This window comes from Scomber japonicus, chromosome 3, assembly GCF_027409825.1.
Source record: "Scomber japonicus isolate fScoJap1 chromosome 3, fScoJap1.pri, whole genome shotgun sequence".
NCBI lineage: Eukaryota > Metazoa > Chordata > Actinopteri > Scombriformes > Scombridae > Scomber > Scomber japonicus.
This window is the reverse complement of record NC_070580.1, coordinates 18,567,560-18,595,210: the sequence shown is the minus strand read 5'-3', so window position 1 is coordinate 18,595,210 and position 27,651 is coordinate 18,567,560. Positions and strand designations below refer to the sequence as shown.

Below are 27,651 nucleotides of genomic sequence, written 5' to 3'. Positions count from 1 at the left end.
TGCCCCTCTCAAACATAGCAGCTTCCTATAGCTTTGTAAGGTAAGAAGAGGTGTTGCATCTGCTTTTTGAATGTGTCAGACCATCACACTGAGACATGCTGCTGGTGCATTTTCTCACCTCCGAGTCTTCAAATAAAGGCTTCATTCCTCTCTCACATGAAAACAGATGTTATAACATTCACTCTGTCAGTTCCAGACCATGTGTGTCTCCTGTTTTGGATTTCAAGGCTTGCTGTGCAGTATAATGATGGTGAAAAGGTCAAGGTACATTCGTATTACAACATGAGGAGGAATAAATGTGCTAGTGCTTTATGAGGTGTTTGCTGTATTTGTGAAAGTTTCTTCAGTGTGATTCCAAGCAAAACACAATGCAAACAAATTAAAGTGGTGGCTTGAGCAATCTTTTCACTATTGGATTGAAATATGAACATAGAAATTGGACTAGTTCCTCTTGAAACATGATTGATTTTTATTTATGCTTGTTAAGCACAGTGAAACATTCATTGGCAGTGTTCTTCGTTGGAGGATGTAACACATTATCTTCACCCCTTGACATTTCAAACATTTTGCACACTTAGACACACTTTCTCTTCACAAATGTACACATATGAACACATAAGACCACAAACGTACACAGACACACAGCTAAAGGATGAAAAAGAGTCTGAAGTGCAGTGTAACGTGCAATAATCACAGGAAGTGAAACAGGCATGTTGTGCTTTTTGCTATTCAGCCGTAATTACAGTTGAACAATAGGTCTACTAAAAAGGACTGTCTAAATTGGTATGTTGTTGTGATAATGCAGCCCTTACAGTCCTCAGGCACTGTGTGTGATTTCAGGCATAGAGTGGTTTTAAATTAATATAATAGTTAATTCAATACATTGTAGACACTTCCTCCTGCACAACTTTACAGGCTCACATATCTTTTCTTGCTTTAATGCCTGTGCAAATAGATACTCTACTAGCTTTTGAATTTGTTGTCCTCCCATATTTTCATTCATTTCCTCATGCAAGCTGTTACATGTTTGGCTGGAAAGACAGAACTGCTGAGATGATAGAGGAAAGGGGGTGTGACAATGTTTTTAGTTTTAGAGGTCAGTTAATCTGACATTCTTCTCTGCAGACCTGACTGTTGTTTTCTGTGCTGCTATTGTTGTTTCTTCTACTACAAGAAGATTGAAGGTTTATAGCTGCAGTAGTAGTATCCCTGTGATGCAGATAAAACATGGTGATCAGGCGTTACTATTCTTTAGTTCGTAAGAAAAAGTTTGGCCTAAAAGTGTCAACAGGAGAAGGAGCTACAGTACATTGTATTTTATTTCCTTTTTAATCACCTTGTAATAAATTAAAGTGTGGACCTGTGGTGTAAATGCTGACCTGTGGGTTGGTGGATGCAAACCGAAGCTCAGGGGATCAATAAAGTCATTAGAATTCATCCTCTCATGTCTTAAAATATCTGCACCAAATTCAGTGGCAATCCATCTAGTAGTCACTGAGATATTTCCTCATGACTCACAAAGTCGTGTTGTCAGCGTAGTGCTCTCCAATAGATCACATCTGAAGGCTTAAGCATGATTCGTTTTCTCACTGTTCTCTCTGCTTGTTGTGTTTCAGAGCAAGGACATTGGCATCCAGATGCATGAGGAGCTGGTGAAGGTGACAAATGAACTCTACACTGTAAGTAACACGCTGAGCCTCCCACAGATCGATTCCTTGCGTCTCCTCTCATCACTGACCTCAACCAAAGTTCTGTTTCCTCTCTCTCTCTGTCTTCCTGACATTTTGTTTCATGTGTCTTTTATTGTCTTTCTCTCTCCTTTGATTATTTCAAATACTTGTGTTTTCCTTCTTTGATACTTTTTCTTTGGTTGTTGCAAAATTGGATGAAAGTGTCATTTCTTTTGCAAAAATTAGACGTTGCCCATGTACAGAGCAAGAAATAAAGCAAATACAATCCTGCTGTCATGGTCATGCAGGCTTTGTTAAAACCTAGAAGCATCAAAAGGCTGGAGTCAGTCTACGTCTGTCCTTGCTATAATAAAACTTCCTTCAGCCTTCCTGACTGTTATAGGTTAAAGGCCAATGAAATTGTTCTCCAAAAAGCTTCTCTGAACATGAGGCATAACATTCTTTTATTTGTTTGTTTTTTTCCAGACCACAGTGGAAACATATTTATGGTCTGTTTTAAATTAATTGAGTGTGCAGCTTTTAGTCTATTAAAGAGAGCTATTCAATTAATTTCACCTTCAATATCGTTTTATTTATTGTTCACCTTTTTGAATGATGATAAGAGTGAAGATAAGTGAGGGACAGAGTTGTGATGAAATCAAGCATTACATTTCTCTCTGAATGAAGCACATTCTGGGCTCAAGTAACTTCCACATGTGGTGGCAACAGTCCTGCAGTGGGTTCACATCACTGGTTGTGTCTGTGGAAGTCTGTGAAACACCTGATGGCCTGTTTTTAACACTTGACCACATTATTTTTAGACAGTGTTTGCATAAGTTTGTTTGTATCTGTAAAATGCAGCTAGAGAGCTTTTGCTGGGAAATAATAAGCGGATTACATAATGTGCATCTTGTTTCCATAACAGTGGACTTACTCATTCATTTTAGGTCATCTGTTCCAGCTTAGTGGCTTTGTTGTCTCTGATGCCACCACTTGGCTTTGCTCTGGATAGTCAGATACTATCATGACGAGTTTCTTTGCAATATTTTCTCCATCTCTGTTGCTGTGTGAAATGGCCTCCTTCTTTATTTTTGATTTGCCACCCGAGAAGGAAGGCTGTTTACATCACTTGCTTCTCTGAAGAGCAGATCTTTTCTCTCTTTTCTCTCTGCTTTTTCATGGCCCAAATTGTTTTTTTCTCTTTCTTTTTCATAATGACCCACTCTTGGACACCCTTTCCCATGTTTTAATATGAAAAAGGTAGTGAATGGGTGTACGGATGTTCCTCTTTTACTTAACAGCCAAGTTTCGGCTGCTTTAGCAAAAAATCCATATCATTAATATTTCATTGTATTTTTGCAATTCTATTTGTATCAATCTAGAATATCAGATTAGAGGGAAGTATTAATGAAGGCAGCATGTCTTCCAAGCCCAGTCTTACATAAGTTATGATGAATGTTTGTAATTAACGTTGCTGTAGCTGTAGGTTTTTTTTAAAACTTTTGTCCCTACTATTTCTCCAACTATTCACAATAGTACTGTATTTGCATTTCAATAACTGGTAATAACTCAGCAACTGAATTGTAAATAATGAGATTATCTGCAGGAAACTCTACAGATAGATGAACTTATGTCAGGGATGTGTACATACTATGCTAGTCCTTCACTGTTTCAAAAGATGAGCCCTTACTGAGGGGGGCTTAGTGCCCCAAAACTGGATGAGCTCCAGGCAACTTCAGCAATCTTCTACCCCCTGAAGTGAAACAGAAGAGATAGCAGCGCTGCTTTATATGACTTATTCATATAAGCAATGTGATGAGAGTCAAACTACCAAAGGGCACTGCTGGCATCTCTCCCTGATAGTGCCATCTGTACATTTGGATACCGCAATAGATCAGTGTGGTGGGGACCACAAGATAATTCAAAGTCCTTGTAGGATAATAGACATTTAAAAAGGACTGTGTCAAGTGCCGTTGGTCAAACACTTTAACAGAACTACTTAAATACTTGTTCATCTTTATGTTTATATAAAAATACAGTCATCTTCCCTCTACAGCAGCATGTGCCTGCCAGCTAGTGTCAGAACATATTCCAGGTTCACGATGGAGGTCGAAACACTGGGAAACTGATCATTACCCAAGTTTTGCTGGATTTGGAGTGATGCACTATAAGTTCACTAATTTTCCCCCTCACAAGCTGAATACAGACGGCCTCTTCTCATGCTCTACTTGGCCTTAGCTGTGATCTGACTGAAAATTAAAAATCCAAATGTTGACGTGTAGCCTGGCTCTTTCTGATTATGTGCAAGAGCTCGTGGGAGGTGTTTGAAGCCTCACAGCTAATGTGGAAAATTCATTGCTGCAATTACACACATTTCTCTCTATATATAATGTCATGCTAGTCAAAAAAGCACATACATTTTTCACATTTAATTGTTGTTCTCTTGGTTTGATTCTTGTCCATATTTGAAGGGGGATCCCTGCTTTGGTGGGGATGTTTTCTTCCAATTGTTTTCATGAATGATCTTTGTATGTTTAGGTTAATGGGTATTTTTATATAAAATAGGAGTGAATTGAAATGAAAGGCTGTACAAAGTTGACATCATCTGTCGGAAATGATTTTCCCAGACAGTGCACTGGCAGACATGTAGAGGTTTGAAGTAGTGACTGACCAATCTGTGTGTTCCTCTATTTGCCCCTCAGGCTGCAGTAAGGAAACACAGTATTGTTTTTTATGACTGCACCCCTGTTAGTATTTTATTCTACAGAAATAGCTAAATCAATACTTGGCCACATGGTAAAAAAAACAGTTTTCATTGGCTGCAAACAAAACAACTTTTGCTGAAGGAAAACTGTGAAATCCCATTTGGATCTCTGGCTCCTCAGTGGAAGGTAAAGGAAGACTGTGAGCTGAAGCTATTGTTCAAATATTGTTTGTGGCTTGTCATCAGTACCGAACGATAATGAGAAAAATGAGCAAAGGTCTGAATGTCTGAGATATCAATCACTGACCAGTGACCCCCGTTCTGTGAGATTCAGCATTCTTTGCTTTAACCTGCGTTAATTTCCTGCTACACAGACTTAATATCCCCACTGGGATCAATAAAGCCTGAGTTTATCTTATCTTTCTGATCCACCAGCCTTTGTCTGATATGTGTTCTTCAGTCTTATACACTGTTATTCTCTCGTTAACAGCAGCGCAGATTCAGAGTGCTGGCATAGCTTTCGTTTATTCATTCATTCACTCATTTGTTCATTTGTTTATTTATAGTCATTCATTAATCACAACATCACAACAAAATAAACATAAAAATATCTGACTGGCTATCTGATTTAACTTAGCCTTCTTAAAAATATTCATAATCCTATAACAATGTCCCTGGTTATGTCATCATGGTCAACGCTTTAAACCACTTAGCCACAAGTACACACTGAGAATATTTAGATTTATGTTGAATTGAAGCATCTACATCTGACTTTGAATTAATTATGAAAAAACTTCAGCCTCTCCTTCACAGCTGGGTTTCTCGTACCATCTCAGTCTGCTCAGGAGTTATAGCCCTGGGCTGTAGTCAGAGGACTCAACTATATACACACCTCCTGTAGACACAGCTGAAGCTCAGTCTTCCTGCAAATTACTTTGTGTCTTTAGCTTCGGGTCCTGTAGTCAGATAGTTCAAAGTTGGCTGAAAATCAGGCACAAGGAATTTGAAATAAATGGTTTGACAGCCTGGGGAGGAATGGAGTGTTATCCTACTGTAGTTTTTTGTTTTTTTTAATCCTGGAGGAGCAGCTACATTGTTGTCAGCCTTGTCACTCTGAAAATAGACTAGTGTCTTTCTTTCTATATATTTTACTTTCAGGTGTTTGGCTTCCAGCTTTTTGTCACTCTTGTTGTGAAGAGTTTCTGCACCGTCTGAAGGGGAGTAGTGTTTATGTCAGCACAGATAGGAAAATAAACAGAGCCTTTTAAAGTGGCAGTACTGTTAAATGTTACTATCACAGGGTTGGAGGTCAATGAAAGATTATAGTTGTTAGTGACCCAACGGCAAACAGGTGATTTTGATGTGTAGTTCACATGGAGATAAAAGGAACCCCACTGCTTAAGTGCAGCACAAAGTGAGCATTACTTGTTTGATCACTAGAAACCTGGAGAAGGAAACCAATAAATGACTGTTTATGTTGACTGTCTAACATCCTGAGTCATTCGCAGACGTTTCTGAATGCTCTCAGGGCTCCAAAAAATGCAAAATGTTTGAAGAAGCAGCTCACACCTGGATGTTCCTTTACAAATGGGTTTCCGAGGGGAGAAACTCTCTCAATGAGCATCTGGCACGAGTTAAGAAAGATGCAGGATGCTTCTGTTGTGCCTAATGAGGGTTTTTTAGGTTTTCTGTCATTACATTCTTGTCGTCACCATGTTGGAGCAGATGAGGGGATGTCTGAGTGTCAAAGTATGAGTGTCAAAGTATGAGTGTCAAAGTACGAGTGTCAAAGTATGAGTGTCAAAGTATGAGTGTCTAAGTAGAGATCAAAGTGATGTAGTGGAGAACCAACACTGCACAAAATACTTGAAAATGAACATGGTCGAAGTGGTGAAGAGTTGACTATAGAAATCATATAGAGGCCTAAAGCCTAAGTGAAGAGGAGGATTAGAGGGTGAGTTGGAAATTTGACATCCAAGACTAAACCACACACAACTCTGGGCCCCTGGATTCACTTAACACATCCCATGTGTAGTGACATCTGTGTTTCAGTCCAAATTGATCTACCAGGCCACCATGAAAAAGCAAAGATCAAACCAGATTTTGGAAGGAAAGGACATGACAAGATATCACAAGACTTTGGAAGATGTGATCTCTGTTCATTGTTTCCCTGTTGCTGACAGTATCAGCACTGATGGTAAAATCTGCATGTCAGTATGTGAGTCACCAAGCAACTGGTGCCTGATAAAACTGTATTTCCCTACTGATCACCTCTAACTTATACTGTAAAATGTGATGCCAGTAAGCTGAGTGAATGTCCCTTTTGCAGGTGATGAAAACATACCACATGTACCACACTGAGAGCATCAGTGCAGAGAGCAAGCTGAAGGATGCCGAGAAACAAGAGGAAAAGCAGTTCAGCAAGTCCGGAGATCTCAATGTTAACCTCCTACGTCACGAGGACCGCCAACCAAGACGCAGCTCAGTCAGGAAAATTGAGAAGATGAAAGAGAAGGTGAGTATGCATAAGCTATGGATAGAAATGTGATATTTACATACTACATGGCTTTTGCTAAAAATTCGGACTCATTAGATGACCATTTGGATATAAAGTACCTTTAAGAAGATTCTGCTCAAGGCTGGATGATGACTAGGTTAGAAGAGTCTGGCTTTATGGATGGAAAATCAGCTCATTTTGTTTGTTTCAGTTGGTAAGAGAGGGATAGTTCAGCAGACAGACAGCAGTAAGATGTCACAGACTCTCAGGAGTATATTGAGGGTCCGCAGCCAGATACACACTTAGGAAACTGCAGCACTCCAGGCCAATAACCCAACTCAGTTTCCAGCTTATGCAGATTTCTAGTTTGTGTAGTCTCAGCTGTCTGCCAGCAGTACTGGGCTGGTGGTCTCTAGAGTACAATGTACTTCAGATGCACCCATGCATTTTTTTATTCTGGAGTTTCTTTTGGAATTTCTTCATGCAAATGAAACTCCTATTATCTCTCAGGTGCAGGAAATCAAAAAGCTGTCAGGATGACAGCGTTTCTCCTCCCTCAGGCTGGTATCCTCAGAGATGCTGCTTTGCTTAGAAACGGAGCACTATTTATAACACAGCGTAGCAATGAATATTCTTTTTCTCCCCCTCCTATGCCTTGTTACCAAGCTGTTATAGTTGTCTCATTACTCTGCCTGCAAACAGGTTTGAGGAGGAAGAGGAAGGAATAAAAGTCACTCTCTTATTTCTAACCTACTGCTGAAATTTGCATCACAGTAGCTTTGTGAAATTGTAACTAAAATGTCAACATATGTGCAAAAAATTAAAGTATCTCTGGAATTTGCAAAAGTGCATTGTGTTTACAGCAGAAATGTCACTATGAAACTGCAGTTATTTCCTTCATAATATTTAGTGCTAAGTAGAATTGTACAGTATTTGTTTAAATTCATGTACAGGTCAGTTGAATGCCTACAAATGACTACAAATATGCAGTCTGTGTAAATATGCAAAAAACTGTATTTTAATGTTACTCTTCACTAAGCCAGAGCCTCTTTAAGTTCCTTTTTGTCAGCATCCACATTCTGCAGCCTCCACTTCAGCGTCAAGAGACACAATAATGACTAAATCCAAGCATGCCTGTGCCACTTAACATGTTACTATCTAGAGACAGCTTCTCAGGAGTCACTTCCTCCAAAATGTCCTTGCTACCTGTCTTATGGTCTTGAAGCTGCGGCTGCCTGAGCACACACTCAAACCTCCCTACTGCTTGATTTTCCTGCACTGATGGATTTTTCCTTCATCTGCTTTGTCTCTTCTCTCCTCCCCAGAGGCAAGCCAAGTACTCAGAGAATAAGCTGAAATGCACAAAAGCCCGGAATGACTATTTGTTGAACCTGGCAGCAACAAATGCAGTTGTGGCAAAATATTACATCCATGACGTCTCTGATATGATTGATGTAAGTATGCGTTCAGGCACATGTGTTTGTTTACATCTCTCAGCTGGGATTTCTGATGTTGATTTAACTCCTCAGCACTGTCGCTTTTCTCACCATCTGTTCTCGCGTCTCATTCACTCGCAGCCTGTTAGCTGTTTGTTTCCAAGCTGCTCTGTTGGCCCCAATAAACCTAATTGCCTTCAGTTTTTTCAATACTTATTTCGGCGTAACAAAGCTAACACTGATATGCTGGTGAGTGACTGCAGCTGACATGAAAATTAGTTTAGCGATGCTCTGTAATATCATGCAGCTACTATTGCTGATGATTTCAATTTGAAGGGGCTCAATTCAATTCAATTCAATTCAGTCATTAGTATTAACAGAATCATTTATCCTCAGTTTCCCACACTCTTGTTCTCATACATTTGTTTTTCTTGATGCTGCTTTTGGGAGTTTATTTTATATTTGGTCCATTTTTGAACCACAACTGTATTTTGCATCATTAATAAATGGGTGATCAATGCTCCATTAATGTTGGAGAGCAGAGAGAGTATTTTCTTATAGTGTGACTTGGTTTGTTTATAGAGCAAATACATTCACAATTACACTATATTATGATCTCATGTCATATAAAGCAGGAGAACATATCAGCCATAATCATTTCTGTGAATTATATTGAAAGTGAAAGACGTATCAACACTGGCTATGAACCACACACCGTCCTTTTCTGGCAATTCTGCTCAATCAAGTGTATTAGTCATAAAACAGCAAACTGGCAATAAAGTGTGGGACTGTAGATTGATCAGGGCAAGATTCTGACTACTGTGCTGCTATTGCTGGCATTTTCTCCATGTTGTCCTCCTCTTCTTATATTTTCTCTTCAATCCACTGTGTCATTTTCAGTTTCACCAAATCAGTGAAATAGAGCCTCAGGTTATAGTTATATGAAAGCTACCCTCCACTATAGGGAGGACTATGTTGGGCAGCCACTGTGTCGGCTGCCAGGGAATTGATAAGTTTGATTTGTTATGTTGTATAGGCTTTGCAGGTGCAGATGCTGCAACAGTATTAAAGCACCTCATAACTCTATGTACCTACTGTATGTACACCATATATGATGATGCCTATACACAGTTTTACTCTTTCACTGTATCAAAATTACCTTTTAACACCTCAAAGGTCTGCATAAGCCCACCTGGTAGGAACCCTGGCAAATGTAGCAAAAACGGTGGGAACATCATGGTCCCGCTTAAGCTCTGTCACTACTGTCCCAATGACAGAAATACACAGTCATACCAATCTATGGTTTCATTGTTTCCCCCTGTAACATCAATATTTGTATACTCAGTGCCACGTTCATATAATTTCAGGCTTAAAGTGTAATTTAGGGTGTTTTTGGCTTTCAAATGGGTCAAATTTGACCCGAACAGTATCTAAGGGTTAAGTAAATATGAACTCACTGTTATTCAGTTTGTGAACCAGTGGCACTGTGCTGGAAAGTCTGATGACCAGTGTTTAAAAGGACAACTTTGTTTTGCAAACCGCTAATGGTTGGAAGTCGGTCAGAGTCAGCTGGTGAGCAGAGACTGTGTACGCAGGCATGAATTCTGTTAATGTGGTTGTCACTGGACTCTCAGCCCCGGCTGACCTGCCACCAGTCACCCTGCAGATGAACAGATGAAGATTATGATGAAGATCATTTGAAACATTCTGAATCTATTCTGTAAATATGCATACATACAAAATAGTTACCTCTTTGCAGAGATAAGTCATTTATCTTTTTGTCATGCTGCATATACAGTACTTCCTTATGTTATCATATTATGTTGCACACATTAATGTTTGTTTTGTTATTTTGTTCCAGTTCCACAGGCCAGTTTTTCCTGTTCTGAAGATCTCTAATTGTGCTAATGTGCTATAGTTATCATAGTCTATGCTGTTTTAAATAATGATCATATTACTCATGTCTTTCCAATTTCCAATGTGTTCACTTTGCTGCATACTGTGCTAATTAATTTAGTTTAGTCATTAATTGGCAAGGATTGAAAACCAATGTTGACTCATTCTCTGTAGTCTTACTTTATTTCCAAGATTTATGTCACAGATTTTTCTTGGCTAATGGAAAAAAAAGTGGCTGTGAGTGGCAATCAAGAAACTTTAAACCTTATGGTCAGATTTCCATCACAGACGCTGTCACCCCTATAATCTGCCAGCTACTTCCCCTTTCTTTGTGTGCTAACGGTCTGTTTGTCACATTGTTCCCTGAGGCCAAACCACCATACGGCACTACATCAGCAATAACATGAGATTAGTAAGAGATGCACATTTTCCAGGTCAGGCATGAAAAGGTTTGATTTCAGTGAGAACTATAGCATTTTTTTTTTTCCCACTTTAAGGAACATTACTTGTGATATTAAACAACAGCAACTGCAGTTGTGAAATAGTATGGTTTATTACATTAGAGCAGATTGTGGCTAAATCTGTTTTAGACTGTATGAAATGTGATGGTATGGTGACCTGGTCACGGTAGCTGGACATACTGAGATCCCGATTCATGGTTATCAAAGTCTCTTTGCTGGGCAGCTTTGATGGTTCCAGTGTCTGGAAACTGAATGGTCCATCTCATCCCAAATCCTGCTGAGCTGCAGGGAAGGGGATTGTGAGCATGACTAGTTTAGCTGTTACTAGCAGGGCAGAGGAAGAAAAGGGTGTGTTTGTCATGTCAAAGTAACTGCCCACCACACATCAAACGTTCATGCAGAAAGGAGTCAGCTTTGTCAGTCAGCATCGGTGACTGGAAACTGTTGAACTGTAATTCAGAACAACATGTTGAGTTCATTCTACCAATACAGAAACAAATATTGAAAGCTAAATGACTCCCATGAAAAAGTATAGCAGACTATTTTTATATTCAACAGTTATGCATACAATGCATATTATGTGGTGCTTAAATGTGATTGGCACTTAAAATTAGAGCATGTTACACTCAACTTATGTGGGGAAAGTATTATCATAGGCGACATTAGTAGAGTAGAACACATGCAAAATGAATTGAATGTCATATGAAATAAATTAGAAAAATGTGGAAATATAATTTAATAATATCAATTTAATAATTATTTGCTCCCTTTAGTCTTTAGTCTACTGAGCCACTTTGACTGAGTGGTGCAATGAGGCTTGTTCACCAAAGTAGAGTACCTCCTCAGTGTTAAAGAACACTTTAAGGAATGTGCTAAAGAACGTTTATTTAGTGATTCACAGAGCTGTCAGCTCCCTCTAAACCTCCTCACTACCATCCGCGGCTTAATTAGGTTAGTTCATACTGCTCTGTGTGATAAGACTCTGTCATTATCCCAGGTGTCCTACTGTGCTAGCTCCTGTAATTCTGTGAACTCTACTTCTATTTTTGAATAGTAACCTGTATGTAATTTGGGATTTAGTCCATGAACTAGGTCTGAACAGGAAGGAGGATGCTTAACTTTTACAACTCAAATTTGCACTCAAACACTCATATTCCCTGATAAATGTGTATTAGTTTGTCAAATTAATTATTTAACAGCATGTACTGTATTATTATTCCTATAACACATGTGCAAAGTGTTTTTTCCTGGTCATTTATCAGGTATTTTATCTTCGCAGTGCTGCGACCTGGGTTACCATGCTAGCTTGGCACGTACCTTCAGGACCTACTTATCTGCTGAGTACAACTTAGAGACATCACGCCACGAGGGGCTAGATATCATAGAGAATGCAGTGGACAACCTTGACTCTCGCAGTGACAAGCACAAGATCATGGATATGTATAACCAGGTGTTCTGCCCTCCTATGCGCTTTGAATACCTGCCACACATGGGAGATGAGGTGAGATGCTTCGAAAGCTGCAGCTCTTGTCAAAGATTTGTCTAAAACTGGGGAACATTTTTTGATTTTTATAAAGCAACTCTTAAACTTCAGATGGATCTATTTTCTCCTCCCAATTTGTCCTCTTCCTCTTCAGGTGTGCCAAGTGAGTGCCCAGCAGCCAGTCCAGACTGAACTCCTGATGCGATATCACCAACTGCAGTCTCGCTTAGCTACACTGAAGATTGAGAATGAGGAGGTGAGGATTTATGATGGCTCTGTGTCTGTCCAGCAGCAGCACCACCACCACCCCCAACACCTTCAGCCCCAACCCCCAAAACAGAAAGGCCTGTCTCATTTTCCCCAGAGCCAAGTAGGAGGGCCACATCACCATCTGCTCTCATTGCAATTACTCTTCAATGACCCTTGCTCTGCAGGACCTGAGAGTATATTTAGAATGTTGTCATAGTGCCAATGTTGTGTTTTTATGAGGTTATATTTGAAATTGTCTATTGTGATGATGAAGAGAGGGCTTTCTCATTATGAGCTGCAGACACAAAGGTGCAAATGGAGGTGATAATAACCAAGCCCTGTTGGACTTTCCTGTGCCAATGGCTCTGCCTCTTCCCTGTGTCCCTGTGTCATGAGCTCTTGAGGATAATGGACGAGCCATGTCATTACTAGAAATGAGCTTTATCAATCTCAGGCCTAAACAAAAAGCCTGCTTCCGTAATTTTAGGAACAATTTGTATCTTGCGGGTTGTTCTGAAATTCTATTCTGATGCTGCTTGGTGTCGTTTCAGTGCAACAAGCAAGGTCATTTATTGTTCAGGGGGTCAATTTGTCTTTGATATAAATATGTTCGTGCTGTAAATCACTCACTGTTGCCCTTGAAAATGTCATCAATTACTTCAATAATGTGATGGGTTGGAGGAAAATAAATTGCATTTTTTTTCCTATTAAAAGGAAAATATGACCAAGATCGAGTAAGATATGATGGTTCATTTGTCTTCCTTTTTGTTTTCTGTATTTCACCATCTGTGCAGGTGAGAAAGACCTTGGATGCCACCATGCAAACGCTGCAGGACATGCTGACGGTGGAGGACTTTGACGTGTCGGATGCCTTCCAACACAGCCGCTCCACTGAATCCATTAAGTCTGTGGCCTCTGAGTCTTACATGAGCAAGCTGAATATAGCCAAGAGGAGGTCGAACCAACAGGAGACTGAAATGTTCTACTTTTCAGTGAGTTCATGTCAATTTTGATTTGCCTACTGGTCGAAACTGCTAATGGCTGCCTACTGTGAACTCCCGCTTTCCACAGCTTTTTCAAAATCAAGCCATCAGTCATAATTTCCACAAATAGAATTTAAATTAAAACTTGAACAGATTGAATTTATGTTCATTTGAGTGACACTGAGTTGTTTGACTTTGCACGTTCCATTGGTGCCCTCACATTGCTGCCTTCATCTCTTTGTCTAGAAATTCAAGGAGTACCTGAATGGCAGTAACCTCATCATTAAGCTGCAGGCCAAGCATGACTTACTGAAACAGACACTGGGTGAAGGTAAGGAGCCTCCTTTTTTGATCTGTGTTTTTTCAATGGCATATGCCTGACCTAGTGTTTCATCTTGTAATTACAGTTCTCACAACCCTGCCACAGCTCTGTAAAATCACCTCCTTCAGGGTTATAGTGGTGCAGGTTATATCTAATAAGCAACAGAAAATGAGGTATAGGAGTCTACAAAGACATTATTTTTTTTAGGGAAGGAAAGAGGCAGTGATGGTTGATATTTAAATAGGAAACTACCACACCAAAAGCAGACTTAATTTGAGGTATTCTTTCCCCTTCCTGCTTATCTCTACTGGTTAAAGCATTATCTGGTTAGTCCCCATATTGGTGTAGCCACAGGGAGGGTTTCCATATCCAGGGTTTAAAGAGAGGTTTCCTTTGGCCCCTCCCCTCCCCAGGGGTTCCCTTGTCACCTCAGCCGTGAACTGTTTACGCCCAATCAATCAGCAGGACCGGGCCCAGACCCATCTCTGCAGCTGCTCCTGGGGTTCACCTAATAGAAAAGGATATCAGGCGCATACAGCTGAGGCCTCGCAGCACAAATTGTACAGAGGATTTACAGAGGATCCATTTATTCAAGTCTTACTTAATTTATTCTGAGATTTGTCGAGTTTTGTCACGTGTTCTTGTGATTTCTTCTGTGGCAAACCACCAACCTGCATGCTGTTACATTCATTAACACTTACATTATAGGTTTTTTAAGTCTCTGGACAGATCTGCTTGTATGTTTTTGGTGAAGCAGCTGAGAGAGTGCATGAATGTGGCATATGGCGTCTCCAGGTACCACCCATGTTTAATTATTCAGGTGATCAATCAGTGCTGCGTCGTGCTCATTAGCTCATTGCTTCTTACCCAAAGATAGTATGCTTGTGTATGTGCATGGTTGTGTGTCAGCATGGCCGAGGGTACAAGATGAGTCTGGTGAGTGCCACATGGTGTTTATGTGTATTAATAAAAAATAAAATGTCAGTCACTGGCAAGACAAGATGGTGCCAGGATATCTGCCAGCCCTTTTTTCCCAGATAATGTTTCACCAATTCCTTTGTTCAATGATTTGGATTTCTGTTTGTCATCTTTTATGATTGCACAATATCTTGAGGGGCTTTGGCACTTTGGGATATTAAATTAGGGGGATATCAATGCTGACTTTTTACTCATGTTTGAGAAACTCAGTGTAATTTTGAGGTTGGTTGGTCAGAGGTAGACAGGGATATCACTCAGTGCAATGATGTCTGGGAAATGTGCTGTTGTTTCTCCACATGAATGCTCCAGAGACCTTGTCCCATCTGCCAGAGTGATGTGTTGAGAAATGGGTTACCCTTTGCTCTCTGTGTCTTTTGTAAGATGAAGTAAAGAAATCATGTTGGAATGCTTTGGTGCCATTGTTGCCTTTTTTGCGCATTGACTCCCATCCAGCTGACAGTGCAGTTGCTGCTGGACAAAGACACATTCTCAGTTCATGAAGCTCCAACTTGGTCATGTTTGAATTAACTTCATTAAGAAAGCTGTTACATTCTGTTTTAGCACACTTCCATATATTCTTATAACAGAGTATTATGGTGTTTTCTGTAGATACACGGAGTATATATAATATGTGTATGTTATGTTGTTCCTATTACAACAAAAGGCTCAGTGAGCCAGCACAGACATTGCTCTGCGTAACCACTGATAGACCCCCCTCCACAACATACACACACTGCTGCCGCCAGCCCCTTTTCCCTACTCTGAGACAAGGCCTGTACCCCCACCATGTCCCCTGGGTCCCCTGAGGTTTCAGCAACAACTGCTCAATGGCTTTGTCCTATGAATGGTGTTAGCACTGCTCCATTCATCTCTCTCTCTCTCAATAGTCATGTTGTCTCTCCCTTCAGTGAGGCTGGACACTGAAGTCTGCCTAATATACACTATAAAGACACAAATATATAACATTTCCCTCTTGTGTTTTTTTCCACAGGGGAAAGAGCTGAATGTGGAACTACAAGGTAAGATCTCCTGTGATATGTTTCTGACCCCTGCCTTTCACTGTTGAAGCATCTACTTTCTTCATCAATTTCAGATCTCAATTTCAGAATGTACATTTCTATCAAATAGAAAAGAAGACAAAAGTACATCAGTAGTTATAACAAACAGAAAATACAGATAAAAAATGTTCAGAACAAAAAATAATGTTATGTATATTTCATATTTGACAATATTGCATAGCTTTTCATTATTTGTGGTCAATGACTGTCAAGCCTAATATCATGCTCTGTATCTTATATACAGACATAAAATGCCAAATCTCTACTGTCCTCTCCAAATATGACACATTCACTTGCACATACTAAATGTTGCTCTTGTGGTTTCTTTTGCAAAGGATTGTCATAAATATTAAAATGACCTTCAGCTGCGTCTTGCTGAAACTGTCAAAAATAAGTTGTGCCTGCATGTTTCTATGTGTTTGTGAGAGGGTACATTTGCATGCATGATGTTCTGGTGCAGGAGAAGACATTTACAGTAGTTTAGGGGGATTTCTATTATTAATGGAACAACACAAGAAACATGAAATTGTATTTTCTGAGAGGAATCATGCATTTATGAGTCTCAGCAGAATTCAAATGCCTTATATTGCTGTAAGGTATGTGGTGATATGAAATATCAGCTGGTGGGCTTGATTTATTTGCCTTGTAAATAATGTTCATTAATCTGTGCTGTGTTTTCAGTAAGTCAGGAGAAGTATTTTATTGAAAATTGATCCAGAGTCTATCATCCCAACCTCTAAGTAGTAATTTAAGGGGCAGACATATCATGCTTTAATTATTAAAGACCTATTTAATGAAATTGCTCAATGCCTTTTTTCAGCTTCTAAATAAAGATGTTTCTGTTTTTTTGTGACCTTACCTAAACAGAGGAATTTCTTACTGCACCTTTTTGTCGACAGTTTTTTGTACCCGCTTTTGAACACACATTTGGCTCTACAGTTTGACAGAATGTGTTTTTTTTTTGTTCCTTTTGTCCATCATTTCCCAGGCCCCCCACCCTTCCCCCTAAACCACAGAAAATGCGGAAGCCTAGGCCACGCTCCATGTATAACCATAAGCTGTTTAACGGCAATATGGAGACCTTCATCAAGGTACCCTCTGGTGGTGGTGTATGACTGAGCGGCCCCTGTGGAGCAGGAGGGGAAGGCAACTAGAGCCTTCTCTCTCATTCTCTTCCTCACTTTGGCCTTTTGTTCCTTCCTCTTTCAGCCGCCCTTGATCATGATATAACCCCCTTTGTTTAACCTCTAATCCTCCTCCTCCCTTCCGTGGTTCTGCTGGTGCAGACAGAGCAGCAGTCAGCTGTCTCTTTATTCCCCTCTCTAACAATTTACGATCTCTGGCTTTCTTTCTAAATTCAGTCATTCTTTGGGTGACTGAGAGACAGGAGAAAGCAGTGGGTCTGCTTTGCTCCTTACTGCACCCATCCCTTACTGCATCTCTGTAGCTTTCCTAATGCCAGTCCCTGTGCTTAGACTTCTTTAACCTCCAGAGTAATCATTTGTCACCTGAGCTTTTCTAACCGTGTGCTTCTCTGCCTCTCTTCCTCTGCTACTCTGTGCTTTGCTGCTTTCTGTCCCAGAGGAAGAAGGAATGCCCGTACCCGCATCCAGGTACCTCTGTTGTTGGAGAGTATAGCTCACGGCTCAATGCACCAAAACAATTTAACTAATAGTAATTTACTCCCAACTGCTTCAGCTACACTTCTTTGCTGCTACTTTCCACAACTGTTTACATTCCTGTGACATCAGGTTATAAATAATAGTTACTTGTATTTTTTACTGCTTATGAGATTTGCCTGATGAAATGTTTATGAGTCATCAGGACAAGCAATTAGATTTTTTTGTGGTAAGATGGAGCTGGAGATTGATTAGACTCCTTCTGTCTTGCATCTTTTTAATTGACATGAATAAGATCATTTATTTGTATATATAGCAAAGTTAACATTATAAATTAAATATTATATATTACTACCTCTTTTATTTATGCATTACTTTTTGTCTTGCATTGTCAATATTTATTCATATTATTTCATTGCAGGATTCAGGCCAACCAATTCCACTTGTTGTTGAGAGCTGTGTCAGATACATCAATCTATACGGTAAGTCTCACGTGATGTTGTTGCGGCTACTACTTCTGAACGAAGGGGCGGAAAAAGAAAGAAAGTCCTTTGAAAACTCTTCCAGCCTCATAAGAAATGACAGCATCTATTGGACAAGGCAATATATTCCTACAAATAGCTGCAGGCACATAGATTGACCTGCTCCACTCTCCACCTCAGTCTCTGAGGCGCTGAGCTGCATGGCGATGATTTGACAAGCTCATAACAATAGATCACACACGGAGAGTTTTGAAAGTCCCATTGGTCTTTGTTTAGTCAATTCAGCCCCACCCTCCCACACCCCCTCCTCCCTGCCTATAACTCCTCCCTGTCTACCTTCACATCTGTCTTCAGCTCATTGCTGTAGCCTGCAGGCCTTTCCCCTGGATCTGGACCTAATGAAACTCCAGAAAACTGATTAGGAGCCCTCTAACTGAAACCATATGCTACAGCCTCACTGAGGGGCCCTCTCCTGGAAAAATACGCATCTCCCTTTATGACTAGATTACATTTCCTGCTCTGTGTTATGTGTTTCCAATAGACTTTCATGAGGCTGGCACTGGGGTTTGGAGATAATGACAGCTAGCATAAGTCTGACTGTATCTGCACACTCTGGGTTGTATCTCTTTCAGGGTTGCAGCAGCAAGGCATATTCCGTGTGCCAGGATCACAGGTGGAAGTCAATGATATCAAAAATTCATATGAGAGAGGTAAGTAACTGCTTGTATGGCGCAACAAAATGACAAATGACATAATAGCATAATATCAGGTCATCAATACCATCACCTAAAAAGGATAAAGCCATTGAACACTTTTTAAAAAGCACTGAGAGCATACTTATTTCTGTTAATCAGGTGAAGATCCCTTGATTGATGACCAGAATGAGCATGATATCAACTCAGTGGCAGGAGTGCTAAAGCTATATTTCAGAGGACTGGAGAATCCACTCTTCCCAAAGGAGCGTTTCCTGGACTTCATCTCTACCATCAGTGAGTCACATGCAACAGAAAGTGTTCAAAGCCATAGCAGTTGTTAGTGAACGGTAAAAAGAAAAGAGAAAACACACCTTACAGTTTCTCAGAAACTCCTGTTTTACTGAAGAAGAGAAAAGCATGTGGTGCAGCACATGGAAGCAATCTAAACACCAGGGCTCTCTGTCCGATTTTTAACAGAAAGCCAGTAGGAAGAGGAGTATGAGGCCCACATCAGCCTGCAGTGTGCAACTTCACTGCAGAATAATTTCCCCGCTGTTTCTAATAGTTTGATCACTCAGTGTGCCTCAAGGCTCTGACAAAAAGCAGCAGGGGGCTTCTATTAAAGTGTCAAATAGCAGCTTTCAGAACAGTTTTCTTCTTTGCCTTTTCGGCACTGTACTCTCACTTGATCAGTTTCCACTTCTACAGTCAGGTTTATACTATACTTGAGTGGACAGTGTTGTTATAGGATAAATGCCCATAGAAGTTTCAAAGATATATTTGTTTATCACAATGTAAACCATCTATATCTGTATTCTATGTTTCAGAGCTGGAATCTGGAGCGGAGAGGGCGCATCATATTCAGCAGATTATTGTGACTCTTCCTCGGACCATCATTATTGTGATGAGATACCTTTTTGCTTTTCTCAATCAGTGAGTTTGCACACATTTACATTACATACCAGGTAATAGGTGCTGGTGTATACAGAAGAGAAGTAGATAGGTTTATTCTTTACTCTTTAATGTTAACTTTCATGGAAATCTATTTCTTTTGGGGAAAATCCATGTTGAACAGTATATTGGGCAAAGACAGAAAAACAGTAGTCATATGCAAAGGCAAGATCATGTGGACCCTAGGAAGAATAGAATATACACTATATCGCCAAAAATATTGGCTCACCTGCCTTGACTCGCATATGAACTTAAGTGACATTCTTAATCCATAGGGTTTAATATGACGTCGGCCCACCCTTTGCAACTATAACAGCTTCAACTCTTCTGGGAAGGCTTTCCACAAGGTTTAGGAGTGTGTTTATGGGAATTTTTGACCATTCTTCCAAAAGCGCATTTGTGAGGTCACACACTGATGTTGGACGAGAAGGCCTGGCTCTCAGTCTCTGCTCTAATTCATCCCAAAGGTGTTCTATCGGGTTGAGGTCAGGACTCTGTACAGGCCAGTCAAGTTCATCCACACCAAACTCTCTCATCCATGTCTTTATGGACCTTGCTTTGTGCACTGGTGCACAGTCGTGTTGGAACAGGAAGGGGCCATCCCCAAACTGTTCCCACAAAGTTGGGAGCATGGAATTGTCCATCTCTTGGTATGCTGAAGCATTCAGAGTCCCTTTCACTGGAACTAAGGGCCCAAGCCCAGCTCCTGAAAAACAACCCCACACCATAATCCCGCCAAACCCAGACTCGTCCATCAGATCGCCAGATGGTGAAGCACAATTTGTCACTCCAGAGAACGCGTCTCCACTGCTCTAGAGTCCAGTGGCGGCTTGCTTTACACCACTGCATCCAACGCTTTACATTGCACTTGGTGATGTATGGCTTGGATGCAGCTGCTCAGTCATGGAAACCCATTCAATGAAGCTCTCTATGAACTGTTCTTGAGCTAATCTGAAGGCCACATTAAGTTTGGAGGTCTGTAGCGATTGACTCTGCAGAAAGTTGGCGACCTCTGCGCACTATGCGCCTCAGCATCCGCTGACCCCGCTTTGTCATTTTACGTGGCCTACCACTTCGTGGCTGAGTTGCTGTCGTTCCCAATCACTTCCATTTTGTTATAATACCACTGACAGTTGACTGTGGAATATTTAGCAGTGAGGAAATTTCATGACTGGACTTGTTGTACAGGTGGCATCCTATCACAGTACCACGCTGGAATTCACTGAGCTCCTGAGAGCAACCCACTCTTTCACAAATGTTTGTAGAAACATAGTCTGCATGCCTTGGTGCTTGATTTTATACACCTGTGGCCATGGAAGTGATTGGAAAACTTGATTTCAATTATTTGAATGGGTGAGTGAATACTTTTGGCAATGTAGTGTACAAAAGCATACAGAAAAAACAACCACCTTCTTATTGCTACATCTGTCTGCAGTGTTTTAGAAGTTATTTATGGGCTCGGAAACTTGTGGCTCACTAAAGTAGTATACCTGTCCTCTGATAATGGGTGTGAATAATGCTCCTTTTACTGGGTTAGCCAGCAGAACAAAGAGTTTGATTTCATGCCCCTCGTTTTACTCCTATACCCCCTTCATTGCTGGAGCTGCTCCAGTTGTGGCTTTACTGCTCTGTCGCAGCTTGTTGATTATGTGCTTGGACTGATTATGACTTCCTCTTGAAGCACTAGATGATTTGGTTTTCTTAAAGTGGGTTGTGGCATGTGCAGGCTAAGTTGATTTGTTGAAGGGGCTGGCTGATCGGAGTACTTTTCCAACAAATCTCTAACTTAGCTGTGCAATTAAGCATGTAATACTGTAAGCCTGACTTAATTTGAAGCTGGTGACTTTTTAACAGATGTCTCTGCTAAAAAACAGTTTGTTTTCAGCTTAATATAGATTCATATTTCTTAACTTAAAGCAGCTAAAATCAGTTATTAATATATTTATATTAGCAACGGGCCACATGACTACTTGTATGTAAATAGGGTCACTTATAATGACTTATCAACAGAATTATCACTTTTTTTTATCACAGTTCCTCTCAGCTCATTCTCAATCTGACCACTCTAATAGAGTGTAGGCAGCTGTTTTCATATAAAAAAAGCAGTGATAAACTCACTGTACACTACCTGCCCATCAGCAAATAGCTGACAGACAGTTAGTGACTAGTTGGTGAACACAGTAGAGCATTTAGAAACTGAAGAGGCAAATATTTCAGGACAGGAGTTGGTAGAAACCAAAAATAAGGTTAAAGTTTAGTGAATATTGGACCTAAACTTACCCGATGACCAGAAATAGGACTCCAAATTATTCCTAATGTTGCTCTGTGTCTAGTGGATGGGTAAATAAGTGTTTGCTAACAAGTTCACCATATCAACTTAGAAGGTGATAATATATCAGTGTTTATAGCTTACTTCTGCTCCCCCCAAGTGGCAAAAAATCAGCTATTGCAGGTTTAATATTTAACTCATCTAATAGTGTGTGGAATCTTCCATAATGTAAATGTAGACAAAGAGGACCAAAATAGCAACAAAAGCACCAAAATACAAAAAGGAATTGTAACATCATTTCAAAACACAAACACTATCTAACAACATGTGTCCTGGCCCTCAGTCTCTCCCAGTACAGTGATGAGAACATGATGGATCCATACAATTTGGCTATCTGCTTTGGACCAACCCTGATGCCCATCCCAGACAGCCAGGATCCTGTAGCATGCCAGGCACATGTTAACGAGGTCATCAAGACTATCATCATCCACAATGAAGTCATCTTTCCCAGTCAACGTGAACTGGATGGCCCAGTGTATGAAAAGTGCATGACTGGCGGGGAGGAGTACTGGTGAGTATATCAACTCTGATGTACATACTTTAACAGGGAAATGGCATTGTCATGCTCCACTATCCACATATCAGTGACAATATTTTATATAAGTTCTAAAAATGTTTAGAAATCACTGTGTTAACAAATTTGGCTACCGTTTCATTAATCTAGTTGATAATATTCAGTAACCATAATCCTTCTCTGTGATTTCATGTAAATATAACAATACACTAGTATTGTTAACAAGGCAACATCTGATATTGCTTATCATATTAATTAACCCTTTTATTTCACTTCAATGTTCTCCTGCAGTGACAGCCCCCACAGTGAACCAGGAACCATTGATGAGGTTGACAATGGCACTGAACCACACACTAGTGATGAAGGTTAGTACATCATAGCTGTCATTTCTCATCTCCACTCTATTAAGGGACTACGCTGTTACCATGTTTTTTTCAAACCACCAATAAATGCTACCACCATTTTATCAATAATATATAGATATTACAATTATACTTCCAGTTCATGGTGTGGTAATTCACTTTTTATACACAATATTGACAGCAGTATCACAACATCTAAAGAAAATAAATACTTCAATCATTATAGAGAAAAAAGTATGAAATTATTGTTTTTATTTATTATTATTATTATTATTTTTTTAAAGATGCTACTGCCTGGCCGTTTGATCGTTCAGAGAGAGAAACCTATCAAGCCAGTTCACATCTTGCCAAATAGTATTACATGGTTTTCACATGAGAAAATGTGTGATGTGATTTTAGAAGTCTTTGTGGATGAAAAAGCCTTGAGTACAGACTGACCTTTTTTATTAAGTGCTTTTGACTGAAAGGTGAATGAGGTTTGTGCTGCAACAGCTTATGAGCGCAGAGGCTTATGTGATGTTTGAAGCTGAAGGCAAGTTGAGTAAACAGTGTTGGCATGCAGCACTGCCTCTTTGATCCGTCTTTGTGTGTGTGTGTGTGTGTGTGTGTGTGTGTGTGTGTTTGTGTGTGTGTGTGTGTGTGTGTGTGTGTGTGTGTGTGTGTGTGTGTGTGTGTGTGAGAGAGAGAGAGAGTGTGAGTCTCTCTTCTCTCTCTCCCTATTACTCCCTCCATCCCCCCTTCTCCCCTACTCGCTCTTTGTTCAGCGTTAGTCAGCAATTCTCCTGGGACTTTCTCCTTTGTGCAGTATTTCCCCAATTCTCCTCTGAGCTCTGAATGCATAACTGGGCCAGGCACAAAAGCTAAAATGCAAGTAATACACAGACTAGTATCTCCTGTGCTGTCAGCAGTGGTGGACAGTAACAAAGTAAATTTACTTGAGTACTGTACTTAAGTACAGTTTTTGAGTATCTGTGCTTTACTTGAGTATTATTTTTGGGGGATACTTTTACTTTCACTCCACTACATTTGAAGGACAGATATTGTACTTTTTACTCCACTACATTTCTATTGATGCTCTCGTTACTCGCTACTTTTGAGCTTACGTCAGCTGATGAGTGTTTCAGTGGACTCGGTGGGCACGCCCACAGTGTTTGGGAGCAGAGAAAGACGCTTTTTTATTTTTATACAACTTTGAAGCCTAATTTCATATATTTGGCGATTTTTTTAATCATTCAAATTTGGCAATGTGGTTAACAACACTCTTTTATGTGGTATATCAAACTCAGAACACATATGTATTCTTACTTTATACAGACTTTAATGGATAGGTCTATGAAGTATGAAGCATGTTGTGTCAGATTGGGGTAACCCTAAATTTAATCTGTACTGTTTCTTCGTTTGAAAGACTTCTGTGACATTGTTGGCTCTTGTGTTGCACTGTTTCTGTAGCTGTTATGTGGTTGTTCTCTGACAATAATCAGTGTTCCTGGAGGAAAAGAAATTGATGTTGTTAAATTAAGAACTTATCAACCATGCTGTAATGACAATACCTTTACTCTTTTTTTAAAAACTTTGTAATAGAAACCAAATTTGAATAAAGCTGCTTTTTATCCTTTTCTCTTTAAGTATATCACTCTTCTTGAACATGTTTGCAACCCTCTGTTGAGTTTCTAAAATTAAACTGAATAGACTTAGTTGTTGCTGATTGGTGTTCAGTTAACTGTTCCTGACCTCTGCTGGCTGGTTTATGGAATTACACTGTCTTCTGAATTGGAAACCCTAACCCACACACACACTCATGCGCAAACACACACACGCTCACAACCATGTTTATTTAATTAATTTCACGTTGGTGAAAGCTGAGTGATTTACAATGTAAAGACATATGAGTTTAACTTCATGGAAATAACATATTGTACCATAGCAGTGCTACAGATGTAGCAAAGATCGATGGACTAGAAGCACAGATTCCAATCTCTCATAACGTATTATTGTTTGTTTTGGCCACCATTTTACTTCAGATTTGCATTTAAGTTGTTAAACAAGTCAACTGAATTCTGTTAAATTATTAAGTTTTGTGTTGATGTTTCTTTGTCTGTTTGTTTTCAGAGGTTGAACAGATTGAGGCCATTGCTAAGTTTGACTATGTGGGACGTACTCCAAGAGAGCTTTCCTTCAAGAAGGGAGCCTCTCTGCTTCTGTATCACCGAGCATCTGAGGACTGGTGGGAAGGACGGCACAATGGTGTGGATGGTCTCATCCCACATCAATATATTGTAGTGCAAGACCTGTAAGTAACAGCAAAATGTGTTTTAACCATTGCTGTTGGTTACCTTGTATTACGTTATCTCTAAACCTCTAGTCATTTTACAAACGATTATCAGTGAAGCTAGCAACATTACAACATGATATATTTTGTTGAATAAACGTAAGTTTGTAGCTTTTACCTCCCGAAATGTAATAACTGAGTGTAGGTGTTCACACATGTGCATATCTTATACTCCCTACTATTGCTCTTTCAGGGATGATGCTTTCTCAGATAACCTGAGCCAGAAAGCAGATAGTGAAGCAAGCAGCGGACCATTGCTGGATGATAAAGGTTCATCCAAAAACGATGTCCCATCACCATGTGAACCTGATTACAACTTTGGAGGAGTCATGGGAAGGTAGATGCAATTAAGAATAAACGCCTTTCCTATTTTGTACTATTAAGGAATTTTCATGTTTTATTGTTGGTTTGGTATGACTCCTCTCTATAGGGTCAGATTACGGTCTGATGGAGCTGCAATCCCACGTCGTCGAAGTGGCACAGACACCCACAGCCCAACCAGAGTGGCTGACACTCCTCCTCGGGCTGCAGCCTGTCCCAGCAGCCCCCACAAGGTGTCCATCAGCAAGGGTCGTATGGAGAGCCCAGAAAAGAGGCGCCTTGGCACCTTTGGAAGTGCAGGCAGCATCAACTACCCAGACAGAAAGGCCTATCCTGAGGGCCACCCACTGAGACCAATCCCGGGGGCTACTCGTCACAGCAGCCTCGGTGACCACAAATCACTGGAGACTGAAGCTCTGGCTGAGGTAAGACTTTCTTACCTGGATTTTACTCATAGCAGAGCATTGAATAACTTTTTACAGGACAATTTTCTTCTTCACTTTAGACCATGAAGACCGTGTCATCATTTAACTGCCATTCTAGTGTTTGAGTTGCTGAAAATATAAAATTGTTATTTATAATTATGACATACATATATAATAGAAAATGGAATGTAACAACATTGTTAAAATGGTCCAATAGTTAGGTCTACTATTATCTCAGTGATGTTTTATCAGCTTGAAATTGCTTATGGAGAAAAGGCTGATCAGTAAAATGTGATATCAAGAAAAAGTATTTCTCTACTTTGGTATCCTTTGTTTATATCTCTGTTTGGTGACTCTGTGTGGTCACACATGTATCAGATATAATATGAGGTGTGACAAATATAGCATGTCAGTGGATTGGGTAGGTTTGGTAGAACAGAACCAGGTCCCCTGCTGTAGCTCTCAATCTGAGAGCAGCAGCTGGGAGTTGGGCTGAATGTGAGAGACATATTGCAGGGGACAAAAATGCCTCAAGGCCTGGAATTGAGTAACAAGCTAAAGAGCACTGAAGGTTCTGCACCAGAGTCTCCTCATCAGCTAATGGCAGAAGCCAATAGGTTTAACTTGACTAAAGCAGTTTGTAAAAAGTTGATTTTCATTTCTGTGTAGAATAATTGAAAGGACTGTAGCAGCAGTTTTGGAAGTGTTAGCCCATTTGCTACAAAGCACTTGTACTTGTGGCTAACCTTTTTGCAGATGTTGCTGCTTTGTTTTATAAATGTGGATATATCCATCTGTTATTCCAGTATTCTGCTGTTATCCATTAATTTCCAGATACTTTAAAGTTGCCTGAGTGTTGTTGTTTTTAAAGCCATATCAAGGCACCTGTGATTAAACTGCATCAACATGCAACAAAAATGTACCATTTACTGAAGTTATCACAGGCTTGATGTTCACTGGTTTACACAACAGAGGCAAGTTTGAAGGGTCTGCTAATTGATTTTCATACCACACAGAAATTAATCTATTTAAAACATAGATACACTGTACAAACAATGGTCTAGTTATCCCATTACATGACAAACTCTGCTGACCTAGCTGTTGTTCTTGATTGTTCTATACTCTTTACCTCTCATCTATCAGGACATAGAGAAGACTATGACAACAGCGCTCCATGAGCTACGTGAGCTGGAGCGACAGAACACCGTTAAGCAGGCTCCCGATGTGGTCTTGGACACCCTGGAGCCCATGAAGAACCCAGTTAGCTCTGAGCCTGGCAGTCCACTGCACACCATTATGATCCGTGACCCAGATGCAGCCATGCGCCGAAGCAGCAGCTCCACCTCTGAGATGATGACCACCTTCAAGCCTGCTCTCTCCGCGCGGCTGGCCGGGTCTCAGCTACGCCCCCCACCCATGAGGCCAGTGCGCCCTCCCCCAACCCAGCACCGCTCAAGCAGCTCAAGCTCCTCGGGTGTCGGCAGCCCTGCTGTAACTCCCACTGAGAAGATGTTTCCAAGTAACAATACGGCTGCTGGTTCAAATATAAATACATCTGGTGATGCTGGGGATAAATCTGGCACTATGTAGCAAAGGTGGAATCTGCAAAGTGAGAAGGTTATAAAGCTTTCCAAGTGAGTGGAAAGCTTATGGAAATGGGTGCCGATGTGTGACGAGGAGATATGGATATTTTTCTCTGTGTTTTCTGCCTGACTTAATTCATATATTCAGGAAGCTCCTGAAGCGAGCCTACAGTATGTTACTATGGTGATAAAGTGGCAGAAGAAGCTGTATAGGTGTGATAGTGTAAAGCTCCACTCTCTTTGAAACTTGATTTGTCTACAGTAAATGTGTATAAGAATACATGTATTTCAGTTTTACCTCAAG

At 40.3% G+C, this 27,651-nt stretch overlaps 1 protein-coding gene across 2 annotated transcripts in view; it reads left to right on the top strand.

The window, feature by feature from the left end:
* The window catches only part of srgap3 (SLIT-ROBO Rho GTPase activating protein 3), a 55,432-nt gene extending 27,781 nt beyond the window's left edge, over positions 1-27,651 (top strand). The window contains exons 4-22 of one of the 2 annotated variants that reach the window (XM_053315113.1): positions 1,617-1,679; positions 6,704-6,889; positions 8,197-8,325; positions 11,944-12,165; positions 12,302-12,403; positions 13,191-13,388; positions 13,626-13,710; positions 15,671-15,698; positions 17,320-17,350; positions 17,778-17,838; positions 18,471-18,548; positions 18,693-18,827; positions 19,361-19,466; positions 22,097-22,324; positions 22,619-22,692; positions 24,799-24,979; positions 25,212-25,355; positions 25,449-25,764; positions 26,908-27,651. In XM_053315113.1, coding sequence (XP_053171088.1) covers positions 1,617-1,679; positions 6,704-6,889; positions 8,197-8,325; positions 11,944-12,165; positions 12,302-12,403; positions 13,191-13,388; positions 13,626-13,710; positions 15,671-15,698; positions 17,320-17,350; positions 17,778-17,838; positions 18,471-18,548; positions 18,693-18,827; positions 19,361-19,466; positions 22,097-22,324; positions 22,619-22,692; positions 24,799-24,979; positions 25,212-25,355; positions 25,449-25,764; positions 26,908-27,354 — 2,814 coding nt within the window. In that variant the 3' untranslated portion in view covers positions 27,355-27,651. Of the gene's footprint in view, positions 1-1,616; positions 1,680-6,703; positions 6,890-8,196; positions 8,326-11,943; positions 12,166-12,301; positions 12,404-13,190; positions 13,389-13,625; positions 13,711-15,670; positions 15,699-16,725; positions 16,829-17,319; positions 17,351-17,777; positions 17,839-18,470; positions 18,549-18,692; positions 18,828-19,360; positions 19,467-22,096; positions 22,325-22,618; positions 22,693-24,798; positions 24,980-25,211; positions 25,356-25,448; positions 25,765-26,907 lie in introns of both variants that reach the window. The other variant, XM_053315112.1, reaches the window with a different exon arrangement.